Source organism: Nanorana parkeri, unplaced genomic scaffold (genome assembly GCF_000935625.1).
Source record: "Nanorana parkeri isolate BGI_ZX_2015 unplaced genomic scaffold, ASM93562v1 scaffold719, whole genome shotgun sequence".
Taxonomy (NCBI): Eukaryota; Metazoa; Chordata; class Amphibia; order Anura; family Dicroglossidae; genus Nanorana; species Nanorana parkeri.
The window spans coordinates 35,228-51,708 of record NW_017306987.1 but is presented as its reverse complement, the minus strand read 5'-3'; the positions used below and the strand labels follow the sequence as shown (position 1 = coordinate 51,708).

Sequence of the window (16,481 nt, the reverse complement as noted above, 5' to 3'; positions counted from 1 at the left end):
TTTTAATAGGGTTTGTTCTACCTTGAAGGGTTTTTTTTTTTTTTTTTTTTATGCATCCTCCTGCTGCTTCATCCTGAAAGCTGTAACATCTTTCTTTTCCTGTGTCACAGCCCCGTGTCCTGCCAAACCCCTGAGCTCTCTGTGTGGGGAACCTAAAGCTAAGAGAGATTTATTCAATAAACTCTATTGAACTTTATTGGAAATATTGGTGACTTAACCCTGAAAATGCTAGCTGCTGATCATCATGCCGATCCCCTGGTCTTTGATACTTTGAGTTGCTTACCTAGAACAATCATGCAACAGGTGAAGTCAGAGCACCACTTTCACGCTTGTTGCTGGTCATATTGAAAAGATAAAATCAGCAATACATGCGGAGAACTAGCATTTTCAAAGAGTTCAGCAATAGCAGCCTACATGTATCTCTTGGCAACAAATTTCCTTTAATCAGCAGAACAATTTTGGGGTTTTGGAGATATGACATTGTGCCTGACAATCTGTTATTGGTCGCTGTGCTATGCTATGTTATTAAGCTGTATACACACATTACAATCTGATTGTACAATCTGCTTTAGCTTTTCCAATACTATGAGGCCGTTGTACAAATCTTCTGCACAGCGTAGGAGCATAGAAATTCCTATGTTCCTGGGCTCCATCTAGTGGCAGTAATGCCGTGTGAATGGCATTCGCCCAGCTTTACGCTGGGAGGAAGATTTACACATCTGCCCCATAACTAACTGCATCAAAATAGAGTATTGTTATACCTAATCTCATGGCCTGTTGTGGAGGAGGAGTGCTCACACAATAGTCCTAATGTCTTTTACATTTTCTGCATGTGCCCAGCTACTGACATGAAGACTTTGTATACAGTCTTCTTTACAGACAGGTCAGTATAGATTCAGATATCAGAGTTTGAGAAATTTAAGTTGCAGAAAGAAATGAAAGGGACCATATCTATTGAATAAGCCATACTCTGCTTTATTTCCCAGAATCCTTCACTGCTGACCACAAGCCTCTCCTAGGAGAGTCTCCTGAGGTGCGCGGCTTCTTCCTGGGCTGCGGATTTAACAGTGCAGGTAAGTGATATTAAGGAGACACTAGATTTAAATCTGTGGCAGTTTTAGCCCCATGCAGTCTTGCTGGCCTGCAGCTCCCACACAATGTCAGTGGGTCTATATGTTGCCACACCCAATAACTGCTGACCCAGAATGCTTTTTCCATGCTACACCAAGTACCGCAAACAGCTCGATGTTCGGGAACCTAAACATATCCATCAAGTCCCTGTCCTGGACTTAGAGTACAGCACATGAGTCAGCAAATGGGTGATTCCGTCAGAGTCTAATTACACAGGATTTTTTGGAGCATGACCGTGACACTTTAACTGCCTCCCACCAAACTGCCATTTTCATAGTGGAAACGTTTTAGGACCTCTGCCAGGTTTTAATTGATATTTGTGTGCCCGTTAGGGAGGGTTCCAGGTAAGTGACGCAGAAAGTATTGATGCCAGAGACCACTAGCATTTTCAAATAGAGGTCAACTATGGCGGCCTACATTTTACCTTAGTCTGGGTTTCCTTTAGGAATTTTAGGGTTCACTATAGAATTCCATACATCTATACGGTCACTGAACTCCACAGAAAATGTCTTATATACAGTACTATAAATGCCCTTCAAGGTTTTTCATTTGGAATTGCGCTCAAGACGCCATTGCTGCAAGGCCAAAGTTCCAATCATTGAGTAATTGCATTTCCCAGCTACACCTGGTATCAGCACTCGCAGCTTCCCCTGCACCGAGCTTCATCCACAGCATTACCTACAGCTACCGGGTATAAAATGGCAGGGCAAAGTTAAAAACTGAAACAAAGCATCGGATTGGTTGATATAAACATTGTGCGCATTCTGCACAATTCTGCTTTCCGTATTTACCTCTAATTGTGCCCTTGAATCAGTTTCTGGGAAATCGTGTTAGGATGGATCTTCTATGACAGCTCCTGTGGTCTCCGCAGGTATGATGCTGGGCGGTGGATGTGGGAAGGAGCTGGCGCACTGGATAATTCATGGCCGCCCAGAGAAGGATATGTACGGCTACGACATCAGGTGGGACATGTCATCTCCGCAGGGCTCATGCATCTTACAGTAGAACAATTGTGCAGCAATGCATAACGCCTAAAGAAATATCTCCACTGTTCTTAAAGTATACTTAGCATTAGACATAGGTTTTTTTATGTTAAATCCATGCATGCTAGTAATGTGTAAGTGTAACACTTGCAGGCATTTATCACCTCTCGCAGCGATCACAGTATTCAGCCTGACAATGCCTGCATCTGCTGTTTTCTTGTGTCATCTTTGTCCTGACATCATCTAGTGTGACTATCTATTTCCTGGACTGGTTCAAAGGTGACACAATCCTGTAAATCCTGGTGCCTGTGTAGTTCTTGGCTGTGCTCACTGATGTCTGACACAGTTCAGCCTCCTACTGCTACAGCCTCCTACTTTCTGACTTGCTGCAAAATTACCATGTTGCAGCCTGATCATTGGGGAAAAGGAGACTGAGGAAATTATGTTTTCTATCTACAGCAGATAGATGCCCTCTTCTCATCCTTGTCAAAGTCAATGGAGCTCAAGAATTGCTGTTTATGATAAAAATGAAAATTTTTAAATGTATAATAGGGATGCACCGATACCGGTTTCTCGGTATCGAGTACTGATATTTATATTTTGGTACTCGCTGATACCAAGTACCGGTACTTAAGGTAGCCTAGAGCCGGCTTCCCGGGCAATCAGGAAGCCGGGCAGTGTGTCATTACCCACTGCCCGGCTTCCTGATTGGCCGGGAAGCCAGCTCCATGCTGATTGCTGGGAAGCCGACTTCCCAGGCAATCGGCATCGGGCCGGCCAATCAGCATGGAGCTGGCTTCCCGGCCAATCATGAAGCTGGGCCACAAGTCATTTCCAGCAGCCTGGCTTCCTGATTGACCATGTACCCTCACGGCACTGCCGATCAGAGGAAATCTCCCTCTGACCAGAAGTTCTGGTATCGGGATAAGTATGGGAGCACTCGCCCAAATACTTGGTATCGGCACCGATACCGATACTAGTATCGGTGCATCCCTATAAAATAATATATTGTAACGTGTTCGCAATTTATTTATGCAGACCTGTGAAATAACTTCTAATATGACAGAGAGGTCCATCAAACAAAATTTAGCTCAACACGCAGAAAAGAAAATATGCAATTTGATGTTTCTGAAGATGACCTTTCTGTGTTATTTTTTGACAGCCCCCAAAATCTTAATTTCTTTACTCTCAAAATAAGCAGTAAATAAGATTCCACAGAACAAATCTGCTTCTGTTGTTGGCTCACTGTCTCTTCAAGAACAGAGAATGAGTTCAAATTACATGCGGTCTGTGGAATATGGCATCCGCTGCAATGTCATTAGTGCACGTTAATGCAAAGGGCTGCCACGAGAGTGCAATGTTATTAAAACACGGCACCGATAATCTGATCATCATAAAGGCAGAACCATTCCCGTAACATTGGCATGACTTTCTCAATATAGACAGAACAGAAACAATCAATAATCTAATAAAGTGTGCTTTCAGTGTCTATAGCTGACAAAACCTCACCATCATATTAGAAACCTGCCACCCAAACATACTGTTTTGGTGTCCCATGCCTCAAGCTGCCAGATAGCAAATGGTTGTGGCCAGTCCTCTTCCTAATGCATGTTATAACCGAGAAGGTCTGACCAAGGCAGGAAGTAACCTTCAGCTTTTCATGTGCTTTGTGGTCTTTCCCTGTTCTGCTTCTGTGTAAGTTGTGCTGTTCACTTGGAAGAGGTGGGCAAAGAAATATGAAATTGTGTCTGGCAGATTGAGGCATGTGTCCTTTTAGGTCTCACTCTCTATTTAACATTTTGCTGGTCGCAATTGTGAAATATTGTCACACAGATCCCTGTGTAGTGTACAAACCAAAATAGCTATGTATCTTATTTGTGTATCACTCAGCAGTAGATCCTCAAATCATCTCTGAATTGGTGCTGACACTGTCCTTCCTTCTGGAGAGTGGCTACTTGTGTTTCCCATGGTCCCTGTGTGTTGTAATTTAGCCACCGCCCCAAGCTCGCTCCTGTGATAGACTACAATCTCACATTTAGTTTACTCATTTGAATTGAGATTTTAGTCCATCCCAGGAGCATGCTTGGAGCGGTGGCTACTGTGCAACACAGTCAAGCAAAACAAATGGCAAACGCACTCATCAATTTCTTACCAGCTTTACAGCAAGGTGCACATGGAAGGGCCTTATACAGTAAAACAGCAAAAAGTTTTCCCAGCACACTCACCAGCCAGCATGCAAAAAAACTTGTCTCACCGCTAAGGTTAAAACCAGAGGTTTAGTTACCGGTCTTCTGCAGAAAATGTAAAAGCCGCACAGCCACGTCAAGGCACTTCAAAATAGTGCAGTCCTAACGCTAAACTATGAGAGTCTCCATCTTAGAGCACATATGGCAAAAGATCAGATCGGGTGCAGGTTTGTCAGGAGGAAGCCCAACCTCCCTTAAAGACACAGGGATGCACAAGAGATCCCGCACATCACAACGGCAGCTAACTGGTAACAAATTGATGAGTGGGTTTGCCATTTGTTTTGCTTGACTGATTTGGTGCAGTGATGCATGGGGGGTCTCAGCTGCCGTTGTGATGTGCGGGATCCCTTGTGCGTCTCTGTGCCTTTAAGGGAGGTTGGGCTTCTTCCTGACAAACCTGCACCCAATTTGATTTTTTTTGCCATATGTGCTCCAAGATGGAGACTCTCCTAGTTTAGAGTTAGGACCGCACTATTTAGAGGTGCCTTGACGTGGCTGTGCGGCTTTCATATTTTCTGCAGAAGACGTGTAACTAAACCTCTGTTTTAACCTTGGTGGTGAGACAAGTGTTTTTGCATGCTGGCTGGTGAGTGTGCTGGGAAAACTTTTTGCTGTTTTACTTTGCAACACACACACAGGGACCGTGGGGAACAAAAGTAGCCACCCTCCGGAGGGAAGGACAGTGTCAGCACCAATTTAGAGATTATTTGAAGATCTACAGCTGAGTGATGCACAAATAAGCTACATTGTTATTAATGGTTAAGGTACTTGAATGCATCTTTAAGATTTATCTCCTGAGACCCATGTCGTACTGCAATAGAACGCTTGGTAGTTTGAGTGTGGGCTGCTGTGCTGTGATGGAGCTCCATCCATATGTGCAATGCTTGTGTAGCTCACATGTGCACCTCTAGACATGCCGGGAGCCAGAATGTGATGTCACTCCGGTCCAGGCACCTCTACAGGACATTCGAGGGAGCTATAAGGAGTGCACGTATAGAGTGAGCTCCTTCGCAGCGATATCTCCAGCCGACCCCACCTCAAGTCAACACTCGGTGCTGGGCAGCATATTTTGAATGGCTGCTCGGTGCGCTAGGGGGAGGCTGAGGAGCCTCTCACCTAGAAAAGGGGAAAGCATGCGGCGACCCACTGAATACGGGGTCGCGACCCACTTTTGGGTCACGACCCACCAGTTGAGAACCAAGGCTTTAGAGTGTACTGGCACTTTGGAAGCTTCAAGTAAAGTTTAGCCAAGGGAAGCATGCGGACTACTATTGCTGACCTCTGAAAATGCTATTCACCTGTCTTTATGCTGATCCTGTGGCTTTATTGCTTTTAGTCACTGACCAAGAACAAGTATGCAAATCAGGAAGGTCAGGGAAATGTCAGTAGTTATCAAATGTAGAGGTTTCCTTTCACTTTTTTTGTTTTTTACATAATACTTTAAAACTCAGAAAAGTTGCATTGAGTTATGGATAATAATTGCAGCTTCATGTCCGTTAATTACCCTGGAAATCACCCTTGTCACTCGCTGCGTACATTTGCCCCTAATCTCTTCTTTATTGTGCATCTGCAGACACACTTGATTATCGCCCATTCTCAAGTGCCTGGACCGTGCCAGGCGATAATCACAATGTGTAGTAGAACTAGTCATTAAATGTATTTCTGCCCCAAAGCAGCGCTGTCTAATTATGCCACGGGCTAATGATGGGGGTGAAAGAATGAAACGTGGAAGGTGTAGTTGCTGGATGGATGTCCTTTCCCTTCAATGGCAATTTTCACTTCTACGCAATGCAAGACAATGCTCAGGAATTTCGGTCCTGGCTAGAATTCTGGAGATGTGAAAGGTGGGGTCATTGGTGACTCCCAGAATGCATTGTGCACCCCTGAATGCCATTGTTTGGTCTTTGGAAGTCAACAAAAGCTAGTCATAAATAATGATAATTACCACTAATGATACTCTGTAGGAGAGCGCAGTATACTATATTGTACAGCCTGAGACCACAGACAAAAGATTCACAAACCAATTTACAATGGATCACATAGAGAGGTTGATTTTTTTTATGGGTATATACCGTGTTTCCCCGAAAATAAGACACTGTCTTATATTTTTTTTGGCTCAAAAAAACACACTAGGTCTTATTTTCGGGGTAGGTCTTATTTTTGTTTTTAATGTATAACAATCCAAAGTTAATGCAAATCCAAATTGAATAATCCAAAATGGCAAAGTTAAGAATAGGGTGATCAGGGCAATAAGGGGTGCCCTACCTTTCCAAGAGCAATTTGGTAATAAGAAAAAGCGAAGCTTACTTTCACTATAGATTCCTCACAGGCAGAGTGCATTTGGTATCACTCCGCCTGTTGCAGGAGCCGTGGGTATAGAGGAAACATCGGCTTATGCGGGTGTGCTCCCTGCGCTGCCGCCTCGCTTCCTCTAGCGCTGGCTTCATTGGCACTGCTGATTCTCTCCTGCAGCTATTCAGTTCCCCCTCAGGCCTTAGCGGCCATGGGAATGGTCACAACTAGGTCTTATTTTCGGAGTAGGTCTTATATTTTAGCAATTCCCAAAAATGGTACTAGGTCTTAATTTCGGGGTAGGTCTTATTTTCGGGGAAACAGGGTATAAAAGAACAATTTGGAGAAATATATGAAAATGCCATTTGGTTCACTTATGTAATTCTTTGAAAATCATGACATCACTTTATTTCAGATCAGCTGCGGAAATATATGAAATGTGTCTACAGAAGGTGCTTCCATACACCTTCTAAAATCAGGAATGCACTGGCATTACCTGGATGTACTTGAATGGGCCATACGTTAGGGTGGGCATTGTCAATGAACACTGGCCAAAATTAACATTTTTGTAAAAGTCCACTTTTATGTGGCAGGTGTATGAAACAATGCTTTCTTCTATCTTTATGTGCTTCAGGAGATTCCACCACTCGTTGACCAATCACAACCGCTGGATGCGTGAACGCAGCCATGAGTCCTACGCTAAAAACTACTCTGTAGTTTTTCCATATGATGAGCCTGTGGCTGGAAGAAATATGAGAAAAGATCCTCTGCATGAGGTAAGGAGGTGAAAGTAAACCAAGAATATAAATTGGTTGAAAGATGTTGGTCCTTTACTCGTAAAATAATCCAAGGAATGTCCTGCTGCATAGATAATAAATGGTTATTAAAGGGTCAGTCCACCTAAAACTCAAATTTCAGTGTGGTAGATGAAACGTTAAAGTAAATGTCCTGCCAAAACTGTTTTTTTTGTTTAGTTTTAGTTTTGGAAAGAGCGGGGAAGGATTAGAGCCACTGTCATGTTTTACCATATTCCGGTTCTTTGTTAGAGAGATGTACTGCCCTAGAACAGTTTCACTAGACAGGAAACCATTGTATGGTGAAACCATTGTCATCTTACATTTTAGTGGGAGAAAATCTCTCTAATGGACCCCACATAGCAGGGAAACCTAACATTTGCTCTAACACATTCCCTCTACCCAAAACTAAAAAAAAAAAAAATTCTGAAAGGTTGGGACCTGTTCATATTGTTGCATTGTGGTTACTGCATTGCACATATCCTAGGGGGGTGAGTTGTCATTCATTTTGATGGGAAGGTCTAAACCGGACACTGTCGCTGCAGAGGAACTACAAGGCTTGTCAAGCCCTAATTCCTGAGTATTACGCTGGTCTTTTGGTAACTCTAGGTCTATTGGTCTACTTCTAAACGTAAAAAATGTAATTATCCCAAACCATCATAGTTCTCATTTATGATAACCAAATCCAACCAATTATCATATTTACCTGTGTTCCTTACAGTGAGAAAGCAGCTAATGTGAAGTCTGACACCCGGAGAAATGTTGTCTGTGTCTACCCCTTCCTTTATATCAGACTGAATGACTGTTTAGTTTACACAGACTGATCATGGGAAGGTCCTGTTGTATTATAAAAGCTGGGATTTTGTTTTTTGAGAACTGCTGAGCTGTGACATGATGTGTAGGATGATTGGTTGGTTGTTGGAGATATGGACATTCCTGAACATGAAATGATTTTGACAGAAAAATGACATAGATCCTAAAGACTTATCTTGGGTGTGGGTATCTGTTTACTGAGTTGCATGACAATTAGATATTCTAATAAAGCCACTAGGTGTTTTTTTAAATCACTCATTGATCGTAAAATGGTCTTATGCAAGTTGTATATAGAGTCAAAATAGCCGCTGTTTGCAGGGCCGATTTTTAAAGCTCTGGTAGGGCTTGGGCAAAAAAATAATAATAGTGGGGGCCCCTTCCTCCTCACTCCCTCTCCCTTACCTCCCACCTAAATATGTCACACAACATGAACAATATAATATAACAGAGATTTGAATTTGTACACCAAATGCACCTCCTGCCCACAATGTGTTCAACCGTGTTGGTTATGTGTTCAGATGAAGCACTGAGATCTTGAGGAATGCTTAAATAAGTTTTACTTGCTTAGCAGGACATTACATGTATGTATGCAGGAATACAGCATAGTAGAGAGGAAAACATACTGAAGGGAATTTATCAAAACTGAAGCAGATAAAATCTTGAGCAGCTGTGCATGGCAACCAATCAGCAGCTCTCTTTCATTTCTGAAATCTTAACTGATCAAACTGAAGAGGGAAGCTGATTGGTTACCATGCACAGCTGCTCCAGATTTTGTCTGCTCCAGTTTTAAGAAATCCCCCCCCTGTATATACAGATAGAACTTCCTGTATATATATCATAGGCACACATGCACACAAAGACTAGCATAGACCAGCATTGCACCACAGCCCCATCTAGTGCTCAAAATACATAACGGTACATTAGCATCTCAGTAATACAGTTAGTGCATATTAGCATATGTTCTTGCACTGAGCTGGCTGGCAGGAGGCAGAGGCACAAGTAAACAACAGTTCCTTGTGGCCACAAATGAAAAGATGTGCGTGGCCACGGAACAAAGGAAAAGTTTCCCCTCTTTATGTGTGCCCTGGACAGTTGGCCCTGGGCAAATGCCCACTGAATAAAGCGGCCCTGGCTGTTTGGAGGTGGCAGCTGTCAGCCCCCCTGATACAAAGAACAGGATAAAGCTGTCAAAAGTAACAGCCAGCCCTGCAGATTACACTTGGAGAGTGAGCATGGGGGAACCATGGCCCCAGCTGGTACTTCTTTGCGCTTAGGTGCCCATGGCAGATGTCTTTCCTCCTTCTGGGTTAACCCTGCCTAGCCTTTAGTCATTGCATTCTGTATCTTAGTATCATTCCAAGTAATACACGCCTGGCCTTTAGTAATTGTATTCTATATCTTAGTATCATTCTAAGTAATACCCTGTGTAATGTGATCCCTACAGGAGCTGCTGAATCAGGGCTGCATTTTCCAGGAGCGCCATGGCTGGGAAAGGCCAGGATGGTTTTACAGGAAGGGGTCAGCTGCGGTAGGTAAACTGCCCTTGTGGGTTTGTTTGAAAAGGCACTTTATAGATTGTAAGCTCTCTCTGTATAATAATATAGAGAAATGAGGTGCAAACTAACGTGATGGTTGTACTTGAACAGGAAGATCATTTTGGACCTTTTCTGGTAATAATCGCCTAGTGCACTGGCATCTGCTATCTTTTAATACTGACATGCTTGGAGACTGAATTCCAGGATAGAAGATGCAATTGTAGCAGAGCTACATTGATCTGTGAATATGCTTCATATACATTGATTCTATTGTTCCTATACAAGGTTTGGTCTATAGCAAGGGTAGGACCAAACAGCTGGAGTGCCCAGGCAACCTGGGCACTCCAGCTGTGGTGAAACTGCAAATCCCAGAGGCCTCTGTTTCTAGGAGTCATGCATTTGGCAGTCAGTGTCCTGCAATGCATCATGGAACTTGTAGTTCCACAACAGCTGGAGTGCCAAGGTTGCTGAGCCCTGGTCTATAGCATCAGCGTCAATTGCCAAACCTGGAAATTGTAACTGTTAGCGTTGGCCATATCTGTCTTTGATGCTTCAGCTGTGTAGCTGCAGATGGCCATTCAAACAGCTCAATCTTCACCTGTACCAACAATCAGACTGTACTGTGACATTTCTGATCTGCACTAGAAACATGGAAGAGGGAGTTAAATATTTAAAATATATATTTTTTTGACCATAAAAAAAAAGTAAAATAATTTTCCAAAATTGTTTTTCATTTGTTTCTCTTTTTTTTTGTATACTGCTCGCTACTTCAGAAGTACCGAGCAGAATAGCCAAGCCGAATGCTGCTCGATGGCATTCGGCTATTCACTTACTGCCGTTAGGCCCCTATGAGAATAGGGGCGAACGGTAGCTAGTGAGCTGCCGGAGCTTTGGCTCAGCTGATCCAGATGTTGGATCGGCTGAGTCGAAGTCCTTCTGCACTTTGGCTCAGCCGACTGACCGAAGGCAGCCGATGTACATCTGATTTTAGCCGTTGTACAGCTGATTTTAGCCGTTGTACGTCTGAAATCAGCCGTACAAAGCTGAAGGGAATAGCCAAACAGCGTTCGGCTCACCTCACTTCGGCTCGGTTATTCACTCGGCTGCCTATGGCAGCTAAGTGAATAACCCTGATTAGTCTTTATTGTAATATGCAAATGAGCAGATATCCTTAACCAGACATAACTTGGTGTCCACTCGACTATGTCTGGGTCCAGCCCTACCTCTTAACCATCATGACTACATGGAGCACAGGAAGGAAAGCTCCTAATGGTTCATGGGGGCAGAGACTTTTTTTGTTCAAATTCAGACCTGTTGCATGCTGAGGAAGGGAAAGGCCAACACACACACATTTGCAGTTTGAATTCTTCTAAATGTGTATGACTATCAGATGACTATCAGATGTGTATCTCTATCATAAACGATCAGTTTTTTATTCCCAAATTACCATATTATTCTATAGTAATGTAGTAATTGTATAAGCAGCAAGTGCTTTATGTTCTTTAAGTCATCCTTTATTTTCCTTTCTCTGCAGGTTCGAGACTATGATTATTATGGAGCATACGGTGTTCAGCCACACAAGGATTACACATACAGCAAACTCCTAGAGGAAGAGTATACGTTTGACTTTCCCCCGCACCATGATGTGGTAGGAAGAAACGAGTCTATGAAAAAAAATGCGCTCACAGATAATACATTTTACTTTCTCTCCAACCATGTACCTAACTCTTGAATGTAACTTTTAACCTAAACTGATCTGCTAACACTGCCCCTGCACCTCAGGCATAATTTACATTAGGGTGATACTAACAGAGAAATTGCCCTTAGGATGTTTACATAGTACCAAACTGTCAACACCAAGAAACCTGTGCTAAAAATAAAATGAAGCAGTATTGATCCAAGACAGGTACCCTTTCCTTGAGACGCAATAGCACGTATTTGTAAGTGTTTTTTGTAACTCTTTAAGGTTTCCAAGTGACCAGCTGGATCCGGTGTATTCTTGCTGCTGCGCATTCCTTGCTGGCACTGTCTTCATTATCCCTAAAAATAGCTTTTTTCTAATTATTCCATTCCTTGTTAATTTAAAGCAGCAACTTTCCCTCCCCACAGCTCGCAGATTGCCAAACATTTGGCCTGCTATTTATTCCTGCGTGACAGTTTTGTTTTGACATGGGAAAATTAAACCTCTGAAAATTGTCACTAATTGTCGCCACATTAATAGAGTTCTGTGAGCTGCAGAAAATCATTCAGCCTGCAGATGAAAAGGATCGGTAAAGCTGAAATGACAGTGACATTATGTGGAGGGCTGTTGATAACATTGAATGTAAAATTTCTCACCAACAGGAAAGGAGAAATTTGACTTGTATGTCATTTTTCCTGTTTAGCACATTTTGTTTTTACATTTGCTGCCATTTTTAGCTTAAAGGAGGATTATAGGACACCTATAATGAGTAAAGTATGAACCATTGATGTCACCCTTCTGAAAATGCTATTTGGCTATGCCATGCTAGTCAGCCTTACATACTTTGAATGATAAACCAGGAGCTGAGGCTAAAGAAGGCTTAACAGATGTCATTCAGTGGGATTACTAGATGGGAGCTACACTGGAATTGGGGGCCCAGCACTGTCTGGCTATAATGTATGCAGGTGGATTTTGCCTTTGACAAATACAGTTGGATAAATGGAATGTTTGTATAGTTTTGAGAACCTCTAAAAGAATGCTTTAAAAGTAAATAGGATTCCGTAACAATAGAAGAATTGCCTTTGAGATAGGGAGTAGAGATGTGAGGAAACCTAATTGTACCCCTATTACTGTAATACAGCCAGGGCCGGATTTACTCTCCTTGCCGCCCCAAGGCCAGGTTCTGCTATGCGCCCCCTTTCCCGCATCCCCCCCATCAACGGAGAATGGCAACCGGATGGCGGGGCGGCATGCTTAGTTTTATTTATTTTTATTGTTTCTTTCTTTATCACTTTTTTATTTTTATTTATTTTTTTACTTTTTTACATTTTTAGCTTATCGTTTACTTTTTTACATTTATCTTATTATTGTTTGTTTATTGATTTGTTATAGTTATTTTCTTATTTTTTAATATATTTTTTTCTTATTATGTTTTACTTTTTTAATCACCTTTTTTATTTATTTTTATTTAATTATTATTTCTTCTTCTTTTTTTTCCACTTAACTTTATTGCTATCACACAGGAGCTAGCTAACAAGCCCCTGTGTGATAGCATTTGGAGGTGACAGGTTCTCTTTATTGACCCTGTCACCTCCAATACAGGAGTTCTAGCACAGCACTGTGCTGGAACTCCTGCGACAGGTGAGACGGGAAGAGCACAGCTCTCCCCTCTCACTGTCTACAGTCTACACGGAGCGCCAGGGTTACTTTTAACCCTGACGCTCTGCTCCCCACATCGACGGCAAGTGAGGAGAGACTCGGCGGCTGGAACCAGAGGAGAGAGGTAAGTGAGGGGGGAGGACGAACAGGCTGCACAGATTTTACAAGTGATTGCGGCGACATCCATGCTGCCATCCTGTGCTGCAATTAACCGTGGAAGCTTTGATAGGTTAACAATACGTAGGTTCCATTGTGTGCCGCATGCTTTGACAAGATCCTGAGATCAGGAACAATGCACGTTAGCGGTAGAAATTCCACATGACAGCCTGACAATCCCTCAGCTATGTGGATTAATTTCTGTTATAATTAGCAAGCTGCAGGGTGTTCACCTACGTTACATTTGAAGTAAAATAAAGGCATATTTATTAAGGTAACAGAATGGCAATGATGTGCAACGCAGAGTAGCCTATTGGAGCAATCGCTTTCATATTTTACCACTTTATTCTGGTCAGAGCACATAAAGTCACCTGCTGATTGGTTTCTAATGGTTACTGCGTTCTCTTCCAATGAAAGAGGACCTAGCATCAGTTATATTTTCTCACATTTAGTGCATGCATGCTAAGTAATGGGCAAATGTATCTCTTCCAGGTATTTATTACCTCCCACAGAGATCACGGTATGCCCCCTGGCAAGGACTTCATCTGCTTTCCTCATCAGTAGTATGGTGCCATATCTGTTCAGATATTATCCAGGGTCAGCATCTACTTACTGGACAGAGATGCTGGCTCAACGATGACACAGCCATGTACTGTAAATCCTGGTGCCTGTACAGATCTTGGCTGTGTTCATATATTTCTGACACAGGTGAGCCCCTGTTGCAGCCTCTCACCTTGTTAGAGTGTACAGGGTGATCACAGGATTAGAGGATACTGAGGAAATGCAAAAACAATACAAAAATATCCTAGAACGCTAGCTAGCCAAGCTAAAACAGAGGTTTTAGTTGCATGCATTTGCAAATACAAATACTTGTAAAGCCGCACTGCAATGTCAAGGAATCTCTGCTGAGTGTGGTTCTACTCAATTATCTACATTCCCAAATATAGGACATATATAGCAATGAATAAATTGAGAACAAGCTTACCAGGATTACCCCTCCTCCATAATGGTACAGCAACACACCAGAAGCCCTATATCCCTCAAGGCAGCTGAAGAGCAGCACCATAGTGTCTTACCTGCAACAAATCTAACTTTGCAACAATGGCAGACTCTAAGATCATTTTCAGCCCCCCGAATCCTGATCCCTCCCCCACAATGTATGCCGTTTTTTTTTTGGGGGGGGGTTACTTACAATTTTTTATTGGGGTCAAATTGACAATAATTTATGACAGCAGTGACCCAAAACATTGTGGCAGAATGGAATTTTTTTTTCCAACAAGCAAAATTCTTAGGCTCCTTTTCATTTGGGCGGTCCGATCAGGTCCACCTGTCAGTTTTTTAAGAAGATCTGATCGGAAGGCCAATATTAGTCTCTGAGTAGCTGGATCTAAATGAACGTGCCTCCTTTTACGTTGAGTTATTCTGGACTCCAGCCAGGTCCGGAAAACCAAACGGAACAGAGTTCTGTTTTGGCGGACCTGATCTTGACAGCTGGGGGTGATCTGATGTAAACGGACACTTGTCCGCCTACATCCGACTCCTCATAGTCCTAACATGGGTCCACTAAATTCAGTTTTTTTTTCATCCATCCGTTCTGAACTGCTCTGAATAGCAAGGGATCCATGCAAGTATCCCCTGCTGATCGCAACTGATAGATGCCCATGTGAACGGGGCCTTACAGTAAATGTGTTTTTTGTTAGAGAAACTTCATTTATTTCCAAAATCAAATCTTAAAACCGAATTTTCGAATATTCGTCAAGTCTCTCATGGCATTATCAAATGTTCTGATGAGATTTTTTTTGTATGAATGTTCCTATGAAAATTTACCAGCATATGGCCAGCTTACAGGAAGCTTCCTCTAAATCATGGGAGCTAAACTGGTTTATTGATTCAGATCTGCTCAGCCATACTATGCTGAACAGGAGGAATGACCATATGCAGCAACCAAAGTTTAAATTTGTGCATGTGTACCTGCAGATAGAAGCACAGCAATATCATAGGCTATAACTAATTTTTCAGTTATTGACTGCATTCAGTACACATGAATGCATGCTCACACAGCAGTGTATTCAATCCGGAGAGATGATGTTATCAGATTAGAAACAACACTCTTCAGTTGCAAGAGGTCATTCTTGGCAGTCATCCAATTATTATATACATGGCTGCTTGGCGTTAATCAAAAGTAGTTCATCCGCAATTGGTTATGTATCTTATAATATCACTACCCAGAGACAAGATTTATTTATGTATATTGCACTAACTAACAGTGCTCTCTACATATTGTACATTCACATCAGTCCCTGCCTTCAAGTAGCTTACGATCTAAGGTCCCTATCTCATATGCATATACACATACTAGTATACAGTACCTACCAGTATGTCTTTAGATTGTGGCAGAAAACTCATTCAAGCAGAGGGAAAACATGCAAACTCCATGCAAATAGTGTCCAGAAGTGCTAACCACTGAGACACTAGATTTAGCAGGTCCACTGCATGTTCGCTGATGTACATCACCACATTTGTGTCTAAAACAGCTTAAAAATTATTTATTTTAATGGCTTATTATTAATGGCTTATTCAGCTTCTTGGCATTCAATAAGCCTCATATTTTTAGAGGAGAATAAATGAGATTTTCTACTTCGCATCTTGTTTTGCTGGTGGTGCGGAAGAGTGCAACATGCCACAAGAGTTGCAATCTATTTTTAGAAACCTTTCTGTGTCTTTATCACCTGACAAAAAGTTCGGGATGACTCACTTTTTGGGTTTTTTTTGCAGTTTATTTCCATCTCTGCTTCTCTTGCTAAGTGTTCAAAGCTCCCAATCTCTCCCGTCTTCCCCTCCCGTCAATGTTCATCTGTTGTGTTTGACACACTGTCATTTTTAGATCAGAAAGGAGTGTCTTGTGTGTCGGAACTCGGCGGCTGTCTTCGACATGTCCTACTTTGGAAAGTTCTACCTTGTTGGACCAGATGCCAGGAGGGCGGCGAGTTGGCTCTTTACTGCAAATGTCGACAAGCCCACAGGTAATTTCAGAGGGTAACTAGAAGTGCAATGCTACAGTCACTGTACAAGAAGGTGACAAGGAGACAACCTCACCCTTGTCTCGTAAATGACAAGCTGGATTATGTGACAAAGATCTAAAAAACATTTCAGGGGATAATAAGAACACAAGATATTTATAGAACATCTCC

General features: G+C 42.4%; 1 protein-coding gene across 1 annotated transcript in view; it reads left to right on the top strand.

The window, feature by feature from the left end:
- Positions 1 to 16,481, top strand: part of LOC108793117 (sarcosine dehydrogenase, mitochondrial-like) — a 74,688-nt gene that overhangs the window by 23,773 nt on the left and 34,434 nt on the right. The window contains exons 9-14 of the mRNA XM_018564071.1: positions 987 to 1,073; positions 2,003 to 2,093; positions 7,287 to 7,428; positions 9,704 to 9,787; positions 11,329 to 11,442; positions 16,175 to 16,313. Coding sequence (XP_018419573.1) covers positions 987 to 1,073; positions 2,003 to 2,093; positions 7,287 to 7,428; positions 9,704 to 9,787; positions 11,329 to 11,442; positions 16,175 to 16,313 — 657 coding nt within the window. The remainder of the gene's footprint in view (positions 1 to 986; positions 1,074 to 2,002; positions 2,094 to 7,286; positions 7,429 to 9,703; positions 9,788 to 11,328; positions 11,443 to 16,174; positions 16,314 to 16,481) is intronic.